This window comes from Bemisia tabaci, chromosome 2 (assembly GCF_918797505.1).
Source record: "Bemisia tabaci chromosome 2, PGI_BMITA_v3".
NCBI lineage: Eukaryota > Metazoa > Arthropoda > Insecta > Hemiptera > Aleyrodidae > Bemisia > Bemisia tabaci.
This window is the reverse complement of record NC_092794.1, coordinates 21,581,199-21,600,836: the sequence shown is the minus strand read 5'-3', so window position 1 is coordinate 21,600,836 and position 19,638 is coordinate 21,581,199. Positions and strand designations below refer to the sequence as shown.

At 39.5% G+C, this 19,638-nt stretch overlaps 2 protein-coding genes across 2 annotated transcripts; both read left to right on the top strand.

Moving 5' to 3' along the window:
• Nucleotides 1–735: 735 nt before the first annotated feature.
• On the top strand, nt 736–6,160 carry LOC109043611 (uncharacterized). Its single transcript, XM_019060873.2, has 2 exons — nt 736–892; nt 3,810–6,160. The coding sequence occupies exons 1-2, from the start codon at nt 857–859 to the stop codon at nt 4,125–4,127; spliced, it is 354 nt and encodes a 117-aa protein (XP_018916418.2). The 5' UTR covers nt 736–856; the 3' UTR covers nt 4,128–6,160.
• Nucleotides 6,161–10,186: 4,026 nt separating this feature from the next.
• On the top strand, nt 10,187–16,707 carry LOC109037641 (uncharacterized). Its single transcript, XM_019052409.2, has 3 exons — nt 10,187–10,346; nt 12,870–13,121; nt 14,210–16,707. Exons 1-3 carry the CDS (start codon nt 10,308–10,310, stop codon nt 14,702–14,704), a joined length of 786 nt encoding a protein of 261 aa, XP_018907954.2. The 5' UTR covers nt 10,187–10,307; the 3' UTR covers nt 14,705–16,707.
• The last annotated feature ends 2,931 nt before the right edge of the window (nt 16,708–19,638 follow it).

Below are 19,638 nucleotides of genomic sequence, written 5' to 3'. Positions count from 1 at the left end.
TTATGTAATTTGAGCTGGAAAACCCGAATATGACCTCAGAAATTCGTTATCACCCACCATTTTTACGAAAAACTCGATCTTTTGGGGAAAAATGGGTATTTTTGACCATTTACGGAGGGTGATGGGAAAAAACGGAGGTCATTTTCGGACTCAGCGGCTCAAAATACATCGGATTAGCCGTTTCTCGTACCGGAGAAAAATTTTACCTACATTCTGCAGGGGGTAATAGTCGCAAAAACACCAAAAATGCCCAAAAATGGCCATTTTTCCGGGTAAAATCGACTTTTCCGGAAAACTGGAGGGTGATGGGAAAAAACGGAGGTCATATTCGGATTCAACGCCTCAAAATACATAAGGATCACTTTATCTCGTACAGGAGACATTTTTGTCATTTTTTTTGTTGCACAGTGTTATCTATATTTACTTAAAAACTTTTATGTTTTTTTTTTTTTTAATTTTCCTTAACATTTAATGAACATTTCCTGAAATTTTTTGCGTAAAATATTCACCCGCGAAAGGGGAAAACAGTCATTAGTTTGAAGCGTTGCATGCAATTAAGCTTCTCTGGTTCTACCATCTGTTCCTTGAAATTGCTTTCTTTTTACATTTTGATCTGTTTTGCAATGTTGAGACCACGATCTCTATCTGGGAGTTTTTCATTCACCCAAAATATGAGGTGTGTCGCTTGCGCAAGACAGTGAGTAATAACAGCTGCACCATTGCAAAAATCCTCTTCGCTAGACGAAAAATAGGAGGAAAACAGGGAGAAAAAAGGACTGAGAATCTTTTATAAATCACGCATGGGCCCAGATCGAGGCAGGTGACAAGCGTTCATCATTCAAGTCAGTGTGCAAAAATGTCTGAAACAAATCGACTTGCTCTCCTCCTCTGGGTAAGTTTCTCTTTTATCACTGTTTATTGCCTTCTGATAAGTCACCAATCCCAAGTAGCTGTGATCGTGATAAGTTGTAAGTTGATCGGAGAAAGTATCTCAATTTTATAGGTGTCAACTTATTTCAATGGACACAAAATTGCGCTAAATTGCGATTTCATCGCATAAATTTACAATAAAATCTCGATTTTATCGACGGCGATTCCTAGCAATATTATAGAATAAAATATAGTGAAAAATTACGATAATATTCGATTTTATCGAATGACAATAATTCATAAATTATTATGAAAATTTAAAATTATTAAAGTTTTTTTTATTTCTCCCGGCTAGGATATGTCACGTAACGCTGGGCTTGACCCCCTTCTCCCTTATAATGCACCGTAACGCTGGCTGAATCCACCCACCCCCCTTCCCCAATCAATGCGTCACGTAAGATTTGAACGGCGCCTTGTGGAAATTTTGCTTGGAAGTCCTCACATCAAACAGTTTTTTTTTTGCAAAAAAACCTCAGTTCTTTAATTTTTTGGACCTGTTTTTAAATCGACTGATTCACGTTATCAGTTTCAATCAATTTGACGTATTTCTCCCAAATGGTACTACGTGCATTAAGGCATGAGCTCTGAGACCCATAAGAATAATGCATAACAGGGCTTACGTGATAATGCGCATAGTTTCGTTTCGCAGAAAGACGTCCAACTCGATCAGCATCGGTTTTGAAACCCTCATCGTTGGTGGACTTTTTCGCTTAAATGAGTCTAAAATGATATGCACGTACTCGTGAAGTACAATAGAGTCGCAATGTAATGTGATGCGTAATGTGATATTTCCTGGTAGGGCATCTACCCTCCGTGGAGAGGGGCTCAGAAAATGTTGGCAAAGCAGCACAAGTTTACGCTATCTTCAGGTTCAAAGTTTATTTAGTTCACAGAGTAAAAATTGCAAAATTGAGCGTTTTGAAGTAACTGACCGACTTCTGAAATTAAAGAAAACATAAAAAACCAAAGCCACTAGACGCATCCAAGCACCATTATTTCCAAAAGATCCGAGCCAGTGCTGCGGTTTACACGAGCTTGAGACGTGGGTCTGAAAATTCACCCTGAAAAAAAAAATCAGACAAGAACCTGAAAGAAGAAGAAAGAAAGAGTATCAACATAGCCGAAGACAGGAAAGACGTATTAGGGCCTCTTTTTTAACTTTACTCCCGAATCTGAGCGACACCTCATTGGCAGCATATAGCAGAGCATTGAGAGCTCACGCTTCGCGTCATCGCGCCTTCAATTTTTCAGATACAGCACGGACGTCCATCAAGTACGAATAGTCGTATCTCTGCGCCGTCGTAAACGCGCATCTTTTCCCTGGCTCTATTCCCATATTGTGTTTGTTTCCGTTTGTCTTATTCATAATGGTGCTTCAAGCACTACGTGAGTTACACAGCCGAAGGTAGGAGAGATGTGTTCGGGCCTCTTTTTTAACTTTACTCCCGAATCTGAGCGACATCTCATTGACAGCTTATAGCAGAGCACTGAGAGCTCACGCTTCGTGTCATCCCGCCTTCAATTTTTCAGATACAGCACGGACGTCCATCAAGTACAAATAGTTGTATCTCTGCGCCGTCGTAAATGCGCATCCTTTCCCTGCCTCTATTTCCATTTTGTGTTTCTTTCCGTTTCCTATTCGTAATGGTTCTTTAAACTAGTAGCATAGAGCAGATCATTGCGAGTTCACGACTCACGCCATCGCGTCTTTCATCCTTAATATGCAATGTGAACATCCATTTTGCGCGAATAGTTGTATCGCGTTTACACTTTGGAAGTATCTTATTTTTTAATTTCGAGATAATTAAAGTTAAGTTTGCCCAAGATATGCTATGATATGTCTAGATCAATAGTCATTTTGAAAAGGAAGAAATATGTTTGAAGGTCTCTCAAGGGGTCTATAAAGAGTGCGTATGTCTAAAAATCGAACCGACCCTCGCTTCTAAGGAAGTTACACATAGCGAATGAAGGAGGGGGATGATAAAGCGCCTGTATGTCAACAAAAAGGTTAAAATTTTACCGAAAAGTGTTTACACTTCAGAAAGTAATTATTGAACCTCTGTTCACCACTATCATGCGTAAAAACACTTTTCTTTACTCCTAACTCTCTATCTTTCTGTTCATTTAGGAAATTTTCTGCATACATTCTCGTTCTAAATTTTTTTCTCCTCTTATTTTGCTATCCGTCAGAGGAGCGCGTTTTTGGCGCGTCAAGAGGGCGTATCTGCCAATGGCAGATCGGCCTTATGGCCAGTCCGAGCCTGTTTTAATCACTCATTATTTCCGCGAATTTCGGCAAATTGTGTTACCGAAGCCATAACAAATTAAAAAATGTACAACACTCCCGAATTTTTATGAAATCAATTTTATACCTGTATTTTCTGAGCGAAAGCCGGAGCTGGGACCCCGCGCATACGGCATCGCCAGTCGCCGCACACCAGTCTCAGGAGTACTGGACAAAACAGCCTCAAAAAGCGACCTCATCGGCGCTCCAGAACATTGCGACTCTACTCTGCCGTGCTGAGGAAGAACGCCGTATGAACCTTCAGACGTTGCCAAGTTTCCTCCGATAAAAACAGAATTTACTTGAAAAATTGTGAATATTATTTTCCCAAACTTTTATACAATTTTGCACTCAATTTAATCTCTGAAAATTTAAAAAATCTGAAAATTTCAAAAATCTGAAAATTTTTAAAAAAAATCTGAAATTTTATCTGAAAATTTCATTGGAAAACATGCATGAATGTTGTCACAAATACTAGGGAAATTTGGCAACTCGCGAATGTTCATACGGCGTTCTTCCTTAGCACGGCGGTATTGTATTCTATGCGCGTACTCTCATGTACGATGTTTTAAGCGTATTCTTTAACCTTCGTCAGGTCGCGGCAAGCCTGGCAGTTTGCTGCCGAGCTGAGGGCCCGAACGCAACAGGGAAGCAAGACGAGGTGGGCGTCCCCCCGAAATCGCCGCCCCTCCAAAACTTCTTCCAGACGAGCCACCAGCCTCTGTCCTTCTCCTACTTCGACCGAGCCGCACCCGCACCGTCAGCGACCATCCCAGCAGCATCTCCAAAGCCCGCGGTGCTACCCCGCCCGGACTCCATCAACGGGGACTCCCTTCGCGTCAGCCACCACGATGGACTCCGTCATGCAAGGGATCAGGGACCTGAAACTGACGATCGCCGAGATGGAAGATAAGCTGGATCGCGTCGTCCAGAAGGTCGCGCCTGGCCCCGGGGGCAAGTCTCTCATGAACAAGGGTGCCGATCTCTTCAGGAAGTTCCTGCGTCTGTCCACTCCTGAGGAGGAGAACGAAGAACCGGTCCGACTCGAGAGGGCTATGAACAGCATGCAGACCAGGGGCCCCAGAGGGGTTGGCTTGTCGTACCACTGAGCGCTCCACGGACGCCTGCGCTGCCGTGCAGTGGCGTGGCGTGCTTTGCGATATATCGATTGTTATGCCATTTACACCTATCGGAAAAGATCGATAAACAGGGTGTTCGCAGCGAACACCTTAATAATCGAGTATTTACTACAGCTTCAAATGGGAAAATATCGATAGATCGCAAAACTCGCCACGCCATTGCTGCCGTGCTGAGGAAAAACGCCTTATGAACCTCCACACCATAGAGAAAAAAAGGAGGTGTTTGCATCTTGACTTCTTGAGGTTTGTTTACTCTGTGACGTAGGTCGGTGCAACCTGGCCAGAGAAATCCGGAATTCGAAGTATGAAAAATGGACCATAACGTCCGATTTTTTTGCTTAAATCAACTCATTATATAATTTCAAGCATTTTTTTAAAGAATGGTTTTTTCCCTTAAATTACACCATTTCCAAGAAAATCGATGATAAAACTCGTCGTACCGACCTGCGTCATCAAAATAATTCCAAGATGCCCGAAATGCAAACAGCTCCTTTTTTTCTCTATACCTCCAGGCGTTGTCAAATATCCTTAGATAAAACACGAATTTCCTGGTAAACATATGAATATTTTGCTTCCAATTTTCTCATGTAATTTTGTTCGCGATTTCACCTAAAGTTCCTGAAAATTTCAAGGAAAAGTATTCATGACTTGCCTCAAAAATAAAAACTTTATCGATGTATATTTGGCAACTCTCGAATGTTCGTGCGGCGTTCTTCCTTAGCACGGTATTGCGGGCGCTACAATTTCGCACGTCAGCGGGCTAATTGTTGAAATTGATTGGCAAAGCTACAGCAAAGAAGACAAGGGGAGTACAGAGCGATCCTGTTGGTTGAAATATGTGGTTTTCATAGACCAAGGGGATTAATGATGGACCAACTACAGGATCTCTTGTAGATTGCCGTTTAGTCTGCCGTTAGTATCGATCTTCTATGTCCGCATTACAACCGCACCCACTTCCACCAATAGGATCCCTCCATATCCCTTTTGTCTTCTTTTTCTACAGCAATGCCTTTCAGTTTTATGATCAGCCCGCCATTTTGTACACTTTCTATCGATTAAAGAATTGCATTATGCATTTTGAGTTACAATTAGTCGATAACTTTCACAAAATTTGATAATTTGGCACAATTAGTCAAAGTTTGATCTTATTCTAATATTAATTTTTGCTCAATTGTTCTCTGATAGAGATTGTGCGAAACCGAGGCCGTGCGAAACTTTAGTCCTCAATTGAAGGCAGGGTGGCGAGATTCTATGAAATTCAAAACCGAGAAATTTCATGTTAAATCCCTTCGAAGAAAACTATGGGAAAATATAAATTTAAGAAATATCTATGAAGTATTCTTACTATGTTATACGTTTTTTGGGGTGCTTTCAGGGCGCGGTGCATAAGTGCAGTTTTTGCTATCTTAAGAAATATAAGTTTAAAGTTCCAAACTTACAAGGAGCCTTATGGCAGAAAAAAGTTGAGACTAAATTTCAGATGCTCAAAAATTCGATTTTATTGGTGAAAATTTCACCGAGTATATTTAGATACAAGTTTTATTTGAAATCATTAAACTCAACTTTTTCAAGAGCTGCGCGTATGCGACTTGTGTTCCAAGCCTCTCATTTAAGTTCTATAAAATATTTTCTTTTTGACATTTTTGAATTCCTTTTGTAAACTTCATTTAAATACTTCAAAACGCTACATATGAGTGTAGTGATTCCATGAGAGTATTATAACAATGAAATAATCGAAAGATTTCTTTTAAAAAAAAGTTGTGAAATAAGCTGCTATGAATTTGAATAAATTTTTCTTTCGATTGAACATCATTGATTTCGAGTTACTTTCCTTGGAAATCCAACTCAATCACTCTCCTTTCACCATGCAAGTAACGGTGATCGTGCTAAGTTGCGTTTCGAACGGTGAATTATCGCGATTATGTCATCTGCAATTTATCGCTATATTATGAAATCAAAACCAGCAATATACCTACTGCGATTACATCAGGATAACGTTGTTATAGAATATTCACCTATGAATATAAATACGCAGAACCACTATTAGAGTGCACTGAACACTATTCCTGCATTTTCACGCAGTTTGCTCAATTTTTTATTTTTTTATTTTTTTTTTTTTTTTGCACCCTCTCAAGTAATATACCATACAATCATGCATGATGAAGCTAGCATACAAATTATAGTGCGCTAGAGCAGTGTATAGCGAAATGTGAATGGAACACAAAGTTGGGACTTCATGACAAATTTCAAAACGTTCATCAAATGTTAAAAAAAAAAAAAAACCAATAAAAAAACGGAAGGCATGGTTGTTGCATGGTCATATCTATCAGCTGATGAGTCACAGGGCCGGATTAAGAGGGTGGCCACATGGGCCGCGGCCCATGGCGGCAAAATTTTGCAATTTTTTAAAGTGTAGGTATAAAAAAAATCGGATTTATAAAAACAAAATTACAAACGAGAAAAGGCGACAATATCTCTCATTTCCTGAGAGAATAGTAATTTCTACTTTTGTCGTCTCTTAGTGATACAAGAGACAGCACCTTCAATAAGTCGAGTTGAGAGAGAGACCAAACACGTAATTTGGCCTAGAACGGCGCGACTTGGAGAGAAAGGATAACGAGGACTTGAGATGAAAAGGAGAAGCTCAGGCGCGGCGATCGGCATTTAACACATATTAGCGCCTACAAGACTGCACGAATAAACAAAGTGCGGTCACTGCGGTCAGCGTGAAACGGATAGCGCCTACAAGAATGCATGAATACTTCACGCATTGCGCCAAACACGGTGCGGCGGCGGAAGTTATAATCATTGATCCACATTTATGTTTGTTCTTTCATAATTTTTTCGTTCATTTCTTATGAATGGAAGACCTTGTCCATCCAGAGATAGGTTTACGAAACTTAACTTTCGCGCAAAGTTCCGTGAACTTTTGCTAGTGATGTTGCCAGGGCTTTCCCAAAAAAATGTGTTCAACACGAGTAAACGCGTCTTGTGCACCCTTCCCCCGCTGGCACGTTCATTAAATGGTTTTTATTGATGTTTAAAAACGAATGAGAGGGGGGCGGCAAACTACAGGCGGCCCATGGGCGGCAAGTAGGAGAATCCGGCCATGATGAGTCATCCGATTGTGTATAGGCGTGTTATGAGCTAAGACTAGGAAGTATGACGTTATTTTCGTTGGATTGACGTCAATCATCAGTGGCGAGGTGTCAATAATCGATTATCGATATTCCCTCTTTCGAAACTATGGTGAAGAATCGATTGTTAAGGAGTTCGTTGCGAAGTCCCTGTTTATAGAACCTTTTCCGTAGGTTTAGATGACAGATCAATCGATTAATCGCAAAGCACGCCACGTCACTGTCAATCCCTAGCTAGAATTGCGCTGAGGTAAAATTGACGTCAAACGGCGAAAAACATGCGTATTGAGGTAAAAACGCAGCAAAATCTAGAGAGGAGGACTGAAACGCATTTTCTAACGAGCTTTGGGAACATATTTACCCATTTTGAACTCTGTCACGTAATTTCAAGAGAGCCTGATGATTCATTTTCTCGTAGGAGCACAGTTTAAAAATAATGGGAAAGGCTGTATTAGTAACTTTCATTACTTACGAGTCAGTTTTTACGATAATGTTACTTTTGCCGCCTATATGCATTGACTTGTTTTCCTCTAAACATTTTTTGCTCCGAAGATATGTAATAAACATGCTGGGTTGGTGATCCGGTTGAGATCACCGGATCAGCGGTTGTTTTATGACATTCAAATATTAAGGTGTACGTTGCCCTTCTTTCACCACCGGAATTTATAAGTACAAAAGATGTTAGCTAATAATTGATATTAATTTGAGGGGCTTGAAGGACAAGGCGCATAAGTGTAATTTTTGCTATTTCGAGAAATACGTACTTGAAGTTTCGAAATCACACGTATCCTCACTGTGGAAAGAAAGTTCAAATTGAGTTTTTGATGCTTAAAAATTAGAATTGAGGAGCGAATTTTTCAGAGTATGCATTAAGACTAGTTTTACTTGAAAGCATTAATATCTCCATTTTTCATAAACATGCACTTATGCGCCTTGTCCTCAAAGCCTCTCATTTGGAGTATATGACAATGATATTGATCGGAAACAGGCAAAAATTCGACAGAATATTTTTTTAACCTAGAACGGTTTTTGAAGCGGACGAGTATCTCTATTACGCCCTGTCGGCAAAATTACCCGATACGGGAACTGGGTAAATTTTTCGCCCCGTTGCCCGGTCCATGGACTTTGCCTGTTTACCGTATAAAAATTACACCAACGGGCCAGGCCGGTTGTTAATTGAATCAGTGACAACGAATACACACCAACTCGGATTTAATTTTTCGATGTTTACTTGTTTACGGTTTAGTAACACTCATAGATGGACGCATCTGCATGCAAAAGGAAATTTCGAAATTGCAATCGGAAATGCTAAAACAGGGACGGGATAAGGGTGGTGAGAACGGAAACACACCCTATTATTGGGCTTCTCTTCATCAATTGAGGGAGGGGGAGAGGATGTTGGAGTTTTTCAGGGCCAGTAGGTCACACAACACTTTCCTTAGGTACTTAGTGCCATCAACAAAAGTATTTAACAGAAGGCAGCACTGAAAATAGAAAAGCATTAAAATACTTTATTGAATTTTACGATTTTAGGTCTTTCAAGAAAATCGGGCAACCATCTAACTTCGTGATTCTTTTCGGTGCGAAACATACATTCTATCAACTATTTATATAAGTATTGGAGGGTTACATGCCGAAAAATGTAAATTATTCAGAGCAAACCATGAATAATCATAGTCTAAGCTTCGTTGGTAAAAGCAAATCCGTGGAACACGAATAGTTTCATTAGGAGCCATAATCACCTATAGTGCAGTCTTCGTAAAATGGGAGCGCCTTCAATTTTTGAATATGTAACACGCGCATCCAACATACTGAATATGAAACAAACAAAAAAATTCCGGCCTCAGCCGGTTTTTTCGCTGTACTGAACAATTTGAGTTTCCTCCTTAAGGCTTTTTTTGCCTTATATTTTTGCCTTTCGAGAACGATCATGTGACGAAACATTACTCTCAATTAATCAGTTTGCAAAATACATTTTATCTGAGAGACTTGTCACGCAAAATGATACAAAGCCTCGCGTGCCTCACCTTTTTGGATCTTCATCAGTTTATGTCAGTCAATAATACTGTTAGACGCATAATGATTGACGCAAATCCGGTATTGCGTTTTAAAGCGTTCTTAGTATCTGTTTTTAGGTGCCTTATAGGGTTGTACCACAGATGCATAGTCCAAAATGATGCTGATATTCATCAACATTGTAATGAATCAGAACTCCGCGTGTGCGTATGAAGAAAAGGGGGAAAAGAAAGGAAATTGATTTCATCGGGTTAAAACGGAAACTTTTTTCTCCTTTTTTTGCTTGGCTTTACGACTCAATTATTGATCCCAGACCAATTCTGCCGTGCTGAGGGGAAACGCCATATGAACCTTCAGGTGTTGCCAAATTTCCCCTGGCAAATCACTAATTTTTAGGAAAATTTTTGAATATTTGTCTATCAATTTCTCAGATAATTTTGTTTGTAATTTGATCTAAAACTTCTGAAAATTTCAAGGAAAAATATTCATAATTATCCTCAAAAATGATCATTTTATCGAAGGAAATTTGGCAACTCTCTAATGTTCATACGGCGTTTTTCCTTAGCACGGCAGAATTGCAGTCACGCGAGCGTTTTGCGTTCTTCAAATTTTGTCACGCCCGACCATATGTCAGCAGAAGATGCCAGATTTCAAAGAAAAACTTAAAAGTTAGGGTTGGTGTAATCTGAGAGAGTCTGAGGTTTCAACCATTTTGTAACCCAGTCATTACTCTCGGCTTGAAATCAAATTTAAGTTTTCTGTATCGCCAGTCGTGTATATTCTTTTTATCGAGTCAGTGTGATGAACTCGAGAAGAGGATGCATCGTGATTCTGTCACTCGTAAGTCGTAAGAACCGCATATTTTACTTATTTTGGAGATCACCTCCGGTCACCAGGATCTTTTTGTTTCCTTCTTAATTCGCACATTTTGCATAGCGAAAAAACGTCGATCACGGTAACTAACAATTTCTATAAAGAGGTATATGCGGAAAAAATAATTGCGGAGCATTAACAGGGGCGTTAAAGTGCGGCTTATTTGGGAAAAGTCTGAAATGTTATGATGACACATCTTCAATCCAGGCGAACTGCCAGTGAATCAGAATCACCTCTTCACATATGATAAAATATTTTTTTTTTTTTTTTATTGTTCTGAATAAAAGTAGGATCTACGTTGATACCACTATTTGACCAAGTGAGAGCCAATGCTGCCTACACTAAACGTAAGGGCAAACTGGCATGGCGTTAAAGCTACCTCTTCCTGACCTGGGTGTACCAGCGTTAAGATTACCTTACAAAGGGTGGGTGGTGTGGAAAAAAATAAAAAAAGGCATTTTTTCAAAATCCACAGTCCGTCAAAGTGAGCTTTCCGTGTGATTTTGCTAAGAATCACCATTGGCCCCTAGCCCCCCCCCCCAAAATTTGATCGTACCCCAAAATCGTTTGACGTGCATAAGGAGACCATAGATAGGTACTGAGAAATGTATGTATGAAAAGAAAGTATCGAAAACATCAATGTACTGGAAGGATTGAAATTTGGTCGTAATGTATCATTAAGCCATGGCGTCAAAGAGTCATTAAGGCTTCAGACAGCGAGAGTGCAACGAGACGATACGGCTCCGTGCCATTCACTAAGAGTCTCCTGTTGGTAGATTTGCAGGGACGTGGAATGCATCCAGCACGTGGCCGGTCGTCGCACGGCACGGCGCACGCCACTGACCGCTTAGCTAGAAGAGTAACTTCATGAAGAGAGTATGAATGGACACGTGCGGGCTGATTTTTGAGATTGATAGACAAAGCAAAAAGTCATAGGGAGTATGGAACGATGCTATTGGTAAATTTGGGTGGTTTTTATAGACTAAGGGAATAGGTGATGGACTAATCAAAGGGTCTCTTGTAGATTGCCGTTTGTTGGTCTATTACCTCCTCCTATTATTTGGTCTCCTTTGTCCATTACAACCACTCGATTCCTCCAATAGGAGTCCTACATATCCTATTTGTCTTCTTTGTCTATAGCTTTGTCTATAAATTTCAACAATCAGCCCTCGGGTCCCATGAAAATCCCGAGGAACCAGGAAAATGGCGGCGATTATGGAGAAGAAGGGGTCGGTACCAAATATTTGACAACCCAAGTAGCAGTGATCGCAATAAGTTGCGATTTGATCGGAGAATGCACCGCGACTATGTCGACGTCACTATTCACTTCAACATTATTTGATAAAATGTTCGGAGTTCATCACATAAAGTTGCAATAAAATCGAAATTTTATCGAAGGCAATTTATCGCAAAATTATTGAACAATAATCATAATAAATTGGGATACAATATTGGAAAAATTTGGGAAAAACTTGACTATTCCCTTCAACGATAAAAGTAATATTCTGATCATAAGAAAAACATTTTGTATACTTGATTTTTTTCGCTTCCAACTCCCTGTGAACTCACACGTGTTAATGATAATTCTTTCCTCTGTCTCTTTCCCACCACCTAAGCAGTTTTCAATCAGCGAGTAACTATTAGATAGGTCAACGTTGTCTCCAAGCCTCAGGGATCGTTGTTTTCCCTTTAGCTTACATTTCTACACTGGCGTTAAAGTCTCTCTATGTATGCATGCAAAATTGCAGATACACCCCGGCGCCGGCGTACCGCGCATGATGCTGCACAGCATTGTTATTTCCGAAGGCCTTTGATATCTTTCAGCACAAATTTGCGCAATCTAAGCAGCGTTGCAAAATTTACGCGTCGTTTCTACGGAGAATGGCTCAATGGAAGTATTTATGCTGAAAGGAACTATTCATAGCATCACGGATTTGCACAGTTTCTAGCCTGACACGACTTGGCAACATTGCATTTCGAATGGTGCAATGTGCGTCAAACTTTCATAATTGATATGAAACACTGTGGAATTTTTTGAAATAGATGTAAATTTATTTTAACTTTATTATATTTCAATCATCAGGTCTGTCCACCTCAAATAAAAATTAAGTAGAATTTGACTCTTATATATAAAATTTTGATTACATTGAAAAATTTACTATTATCACGACCATTGGATAAATTTTAAAATTTTATTAAATTTACTGAATTTGATGAAAATTGTTCGTCGTGAGAATGTTCGTTAGCGTCACAAATCACGATGAAGTTTGTCGGCATTTTGGGGGAAATCCGTGTAAATGGCCAGAGTGGATGGACATCCAAGTATTTGAGTTCCGGAAAGACAGATAGATGTAAGAGAGACATACAGGCGTGCTGTTGGCTATGAAATATTCAACTCAGTGATTGTGATTATGTGTGAAATATGTGATTAAAATTTGATATGAGACAACATTCAGCCTGTTTTTCTAACTGTAACCATTTTCGTTCCAGCTTGTAGGGGGTGCGCTCACAAAAGAGGCAAGAGAAAAGTTTGGCATGACAGTCGTCGCATCTCCAAACCCCATGAATTTTCCACATCCCTTTGATGAGTACGAGACTTTAGGACATTATCACTATGCGTCTGCGATTCCAGATCAGAACTCAAATTCTGGAGAAAATAATCAAGGGAACACTCTCCATGCCGCACAGTCTCGTAAGAATTCCGGTCCAGCGGACTCGACCATACAAATTAATGGACAAGAGGTATGAGGACAGATACATTTTTTTCCAATTTTGAGCCATTTACTTTTGAAACGTATGTTGGAGTTGTGACACACGACAGATACATTTCGGACTTTAATTTTATTGTGCTTCAAAGAGCTTGAGAGAATTCAGAAAAATAATCAATCAGTTGAGAAAAGAGCGCGACTTTTTTCGACAACCCATTTCTACAACATGGTTGTAAAGAAATTGAATTACAATAAGAAACCACAGAAAATTTTTGAATGAAATTGGTTTAAAATCAGCCCGCCTAGTTCAGAAATTCATTCCATTGAACGAAGAGCACACATAAGAGCACCTGCTCATTAATTTACAGGTCATGCGCCAACCGGATTGCCACTTTTTTTGCAATATCTGCAACATTTTTGTCTCGATTTACAGATCGATTCCATATTTTTCAAAATCCCGTAACTTCTTCTTTGCCTCAAAAAATACTGAAGCTATAATGAACAGTAGGTTATACAATTCACACGATCCTTTTAATTTAAAATTAACAATTTTTTAGTAAAAAAACAAAAACTAATTACTAAATACATTTTTGCATATCAAGATAAAGCTATGCACGATTTTTAAATTATTGTAATTGCGCTGGTTTCCTCCTGGTGAATGCGATCCATTCATGTGTTGTGGATTTTTAATCCCGGATCTTTTGAACCATCACAGAATGGACCTATCCTAAATCCCGTAAACTAATTAATGTGACTGTAATTGAAGAGCTTGGAGGACAAGGCGGTTAAGTGAAGTTTTTGCAAAAAATGAGACTTTAATGATTTCAAGTAAAACTAGTCTTAATGCATATTTTGTGGAAAATTCGCTCCCAAATTCCAATTTTTAAGCATCAAAAAGTCAGTTAGAACTTTCTTTCCGCCATAAGGATCCGTGTAATTTCAAAACTTAAATCGTGTATTTCTTGAAATAGCAAAAACTGCACTTATTCGCCTTGTCCTCCAAGCACCTCAATTAATTAATTTTTGTTTAATGACATTCAAATGTAGTCTCTAAATCGAGCCAGAAATAGTGGCTCTTTTTAAAAAATGTAACTACAAGCGCCTTTTTCTATTTGCACTCAGATGTCAAAGCAATCCTCGGACACCGTCAGGGATGATCTCGGGGTTAAGAGCCGAGAACACGCTTTAGACAGCCTCAAAAGTGGTCAAGAGAAAATCGTCGACATACCAATAGAGGGCGCTGATGAAACCCTGGACACTTTCGAGGTCGACGAAGAAAATCCCTCGACCAATCACGTTTCTACTCCGAACGTGAGACCAGATGATGTTTCTCCCAGCACGGTGTCACTCTCAACGCTCCTACAAGGAATCAGGGATTTGCGTCTGACCGTCGGAGAAATGGACGAGAAGTTGGATAGATTAATAGAAAAGCTAATTCCAAATAACACCAAGGGCAATCCAATGATTAGGAAAGGTGTCGCTTGGTTCAATAAATTACGACATCGTGACAGCGTGCAGGGTCCAGCCAAGATGCAACCACACCAAACAGACTCAGCGGAAGGAAAGAACCATCAAACAATGAGATGGATGAACTACTTCCGCAGTCCCTCTTCTTAAATGTGAGGACCCTAGATTATAATTTATTGTGTGACATCATCATAGGAGGAAACTGAACCACCACTTGACAGAAATCAAATCACGGGAAAATGTATATAGATGATTTAACGATTAAATTGTTAAAAAAAAATGACAGATATGTTTCAAATGTACATTTTACAATAGTGGAAAGCTAATTTAACCACGGGCGGGCATGGTTAAATTAGCATTTTTTTATTGTAAAATCTACATTGAAACATGTCTGTCATTTTTTCTAACTACAAAATTGTTAAATCAGCAATTTAATTTTTTCCGTGAGCCTATTGAGAGAGGCAATGGGACGGCTTCCTGTGTCAGAGGATTGTGTATTAATGGTTCGATCTGGAGTGAAGGGATCAAAGCCATAGGGTTTTAATGGCATTGCATGATTGCAGTGTTTGATTTGACACTTCTTTTTTGTTTAGTGAATAAAGAAAGAACTTTTGCAAATGCTCATCTAAAATTGGACGCATTTAAACGAATGAAGTCCATCAACGTGTTCGAAAATTCGATTTGATTTTTGGCTAGCTATAATCTCTGTTCCAACCATCAAAATGCGATATGCGATTCTGTGACATACGGAACGGTTTCAATCTTAGGCGAATCGGACCATTGATGTCAGATACTGTGAAATCATATGATGATTATCATTTTTTTTTCTTTATGAGCTTCAAACAGCCATTTTCAGCCATTGTCATGCCATTCATTCTCTACAGTGGATAGTATCTTACCATGTCAGAGAGTGAACAAATTCGTACTCATGAAATTAGGCTGCACAGAAATTCAGCATGTATCTACAATCTTAAAAATATACATTTATCACAATTCTCATTCCTCCTCTTATCTTCCTTCGTATTCTTCTTCTTTTTCTCCTTCTTCTCTTCCTCTCGCGTTCAATTTCTTTTCGTTCTCGTCTGACAGACTATCGCTCCTCTAACGTAGGGTGTACCTCTATTTTCACATGGGCCCTGGAAAATATAAAGTCATGCGGATAACTGGAGTTACGTGGAAATTGAGATACCCACGCCTTTACGTCAGGGCAGGAGCGACTATTACGATAGCTGAAGTGCGAGACTGCGTATCTCCGTTTCCGACGTTGTAGAGGACTTCCCGTTATACTTCAGTATTTCCTTGAAAATCTAGCCGACGTAATTTCTTGAAAATTCCTTGATTTTTCTTCTCTACTAGTAGAATATTCTATATGCCTACCAAGTTTTAAAGTTAACTTGCTCCTCTTCGAAATAATAAACTCGGAAAGGAGATTTTGAAACACCGCAATTAAGATACGTGGTATCACACTATAGCCATCGATGTGTTAGAAGTCCCAAGTCCCCAAATATCATATTTCAACGGAAAAATCGCGATTTTGAAATTAAGTAGCGATTTCTTGACGATTTTTTGGCGATAAAATCGCTAGGATCATCAACATCCGAGCGATTGTGTTCAATATTGTCACAATTTTACCTCTGTGATATCGCGTTCGATAACATTGAAATTTTACCTCAATTCATAATGATTTTTTGTTCTAGATAGTATTGCGATATGTCGCCGTCGATAAAATTGCGATTTTAATGCAAATTTATGAAATGAAATCGCAATTTTGTATATGATAATTTTCAATAAATTGACGTCGATAAACCGCGATACATTCTCCCATAAAATTACAACATGTCGCGATCACTGCCACTTAGGTACTTTAGTTTTTCCTTGGAAAACTAGGCAACGTTATTTCTGGAAATCTTCCTTGATTTTCCTCCTCTGCTAGTAGAATATTCTATATGATGTTGAATGTACCTTGTCCCCATGTCCCTTGTTTTTTACCTGTTACCATTGTCTCGGGCTGCATGTGCAAATTTGCACTATAGCCATCGATGTATTAAAAGTGTTAAGGCCCAAGCGTGTCAAACTGAAATAAAGCAGGGAAAGTCGAGCGAATTCATTGAGAAGCGGCAAGCAAGCGCAATAATCGAGATGTAAGCGCCCAATGGTGAGCCCGTCGTCGCGGTGATCGAATCATTCTGTCACATACGAGTGACAATAGTTTCTTTAAAGATATTTAATGGGCTTGGATACGATTGATGCAATTCGCGTCAAGTGCCCACTCGAGGTGAGCGTGGATGTCCAATAGCGAAACGCTCTCCAAATCACGCATAAACAATCAATATAGTTTTTTTGTCGTTTCATGAAGGATATTCAGCAGAAATGCTCGAAGGCGGCCGTTCAGGGAAAAATGCGAGACGGGATGTTGGAGTTACGACCCGTGCGTTCACCATGGTTCACCGCGCAATCGGTTGGTGAAAAATGTGAGCGTACTGTGCTGGTTACACGCTCAAATTTCCATCAATTTCCGATCAAATGGTGACTGGAGCGCACCACCTACCATCAAATTTCTGCGGCCTGCAAAAATTTGATGGTAGATGATGGAGCTGTGGGGCTCATCCTTCATCTGATTTCCACACAACTGTGCTTATTTCATGCTTATTTCAATCAACACGCTGTTTTAATTAATTTTACTCATCAATCTAGATAACTCTCGACCGCCATCTTGGTCATCATTTTGATCGGAATTTGACGGAAATTTGAACGCGTAACCAGGCCATACCGGTGTGACTAAGTGGCAAAATTGTTTTAGACACATGCGAGAATATGACTTCTGAAAATTTGAAATCTAGTTAACGCCATCCGGAGGTGATTCTTACGAGTTGACACCATTGTTTTTGCTCCATTTAAATGCACCTTAAACGATCGATTCTAGATTCTGCCTCGCCTAGAATCGATATATGCAATAGATTTAAATGGAGAAAAACAGTGTCGCCAACGTGCTATAATCACCATTGGCGTCATCAGGTGTGCTTCGCAAGGAGAAGAAAAAATCACGGCAGTTTTGAAGAACTCCCGTCAAGTAGTTTTCCATTCAAAAAATGAAGTATGACAGGAAGTCTGCAACGTCACATAGGTACAGAGATCAGTGGCGTGGCATGCTTTGCGATATATTGATTGTTATGCCATTTACACCGATGGAAAAGGATCGATAAACAGGGTGTTCGCAGCGAACACCTTAATAATCGATTCTTCACCATAGGTTTAAATGGCATAACAATCAATACGTCGCAATTCATGCCACGCTACTGACAGAGATACGTGGTTGCGGACTATAACACCGTCGATATGGCCTCTTGGACGTTCAATTCAGTTTTTCCTGAAATTTCAGTCTTAAAAGTAACTTTAGTACTGAACGAAATTCCCGTAAATTTGACTTTGTATTCGAGTGATTTTAGCAACGAAGTAAAGGATCAAAGATAGTTTTTAAGGGCTGAAAATAACTAATGTGCCTTATTTTCCACCAAGTTCTGAGGCTAAATGTACGTCCATGCAAAACTGTGAAAAAGAAATTCCAGTGAACGGCACAGAGCGGAGCCTCATTGTCTCGTTGCGCTGTCTGGGGCCTTAATGACCGCTTGGCGCCATGGCTTAATGATCCACTAAGGCCAAATGTCTGTGCGTCAATACTTCGATACTTTCTTTTACGGAATACGTTTTCCGTTACGTCTGGAATCATTTTTGAAATCTTGCATTTAAAATTTTGCATCTAGTTCCAGTATCATATAGAACTAGTTTCTGTATTCCTCTGAGAGAGATTCATGAAAGTATCTCGCAGCATATATTTTTATATTAACTTTTCATTTTTTATGCGCGAGATATAAACCGGCCGATCAGGCTTGCGCGGTGAGAGGGCTGGAGATAGCATCGAAACTTCCACCGACGGTGCAACTCCCAAACGACGTATCTCATTCGCGGTGTTTCATAATCTCAGCTCTCGCTCTATCTTTTTAAATGAGAACAAATCAACATCATTCCCTGAAGTTTTTTCAGAGTTTGATTCGTACAGAAAAAAAAAGATCGAGCGGAAAGTTTGAATTAATCGATTCTAATGTAAACCGAGTATTGAACACTAATCTCTAACTTATCAATTGAATCAGTGAGTTCGAAAACACACCAACTCGGAAAAAAAAGTGTTCAGGAAACACCTAAAACTGGGCAGCGGGCGAAGAAGTTAGTTTAAGAAAAACCTTTTTGGTGCCAAAGGACAAGTACTTAGAGCCATTGTAAATCACCAAGTTGAAATCGATACACCATACTTGATGACAGAGAATTAAGCGTTTAAAAATTTCCGAGTTGGTGTGTTTTCGTTCTCACCGACTTTCAGATACTGATTTTTCATAGTCTGCCCTGAAAAATTTATATTTTTCGACCTGAATATCGCTTGAATATCTGTACAACACTTGTTGGTACAAGGTATACTGAACCAAGAAAAGAAAACTGCAAAATCGGATGGTCACCCGTTTCCCTTGAAATGGCCAAAAATTGGTACTTCCAATGAAATACTTGGATTTTTCCCTTTTTCCGTCGCTGTTTCGAGCACTTCTGATTGCAATTTCAAAATTTTCTTTTGCGTGCAGATACTTCTATCCATAACTATTACGAAACCGTAAAAAAAGGAAAATCGAAAAAAAACCCAAGTTGGAGTGTTTTCGAACTCACTGATTCAATTATTGATTTTAGAAGGTTTCAACTTGTTTTAACATGTTGTGCGTAAAATTTCAGGGAAAGATACGTAACGCGTATAATGAGCACTTGAGCTCTACCCACATCCTACATCACCGCCTGAGGTGAGCAAACTTGCACTTTCTTCGATTACATAATCATCGAACAGCATTGTTTGCAGAGTATGGATGTATCGGGCAGTGCTCATTAATGTCCGGCCTCATTTAAAACCGATCGAACAAGATTCCGCACGTCTGTTGAACATTGTAAGCGCTCATCCTCAGAGAATGTTGTTACATCACATACAATTAAACGGGTTTCATCTGAAAAAGAGCATGTCCATTCTCCAGATGATCCCCAAAATGCTCTTA

What these genes read in the sequence shown, in the direction of transcription:
- LOC109043611 (XM_019060873.2), top strand. Translation starts at nt 857, where the DNA reads ATGTCTGAAACAAATCGACTTGCTCTCCTCCTCTGG. An exon ending in GACTTGCTCTCCTCCTCTGG is followed by an intron (nt 893 to 3,809) that starts GTAAGTTTCTCT and finishes AACCTTCGTCAG; the next exon opens with GTCGCGGCAAGCCTGGCAGT.
- LOC109037641 (XM_019052409.2), top strand. Translation starts at nt 10,308, where the DNA reads ATGAACTCGAGAAGAGGATGCATCGTGATTCTGTCACTC. An exon ending in GCATCGTGATTCTGTCACTC is followed by an intron (nt 10,347 to 12,869) that starts GTAAGTCGTAAG and finishes TTTTCGTTCCAG; the next exon opens with CTTGTAGGGGGTGCGCTCAC. An exon ending in TACAAATTAATGGACAAGAG is followed by an intron (nt 13,122 to 14,209) that starts GTATGAGGACAG and finishes ATTTGCACTCAG; the next exon opens with ATGTCAAAGCAATCCTCGGA.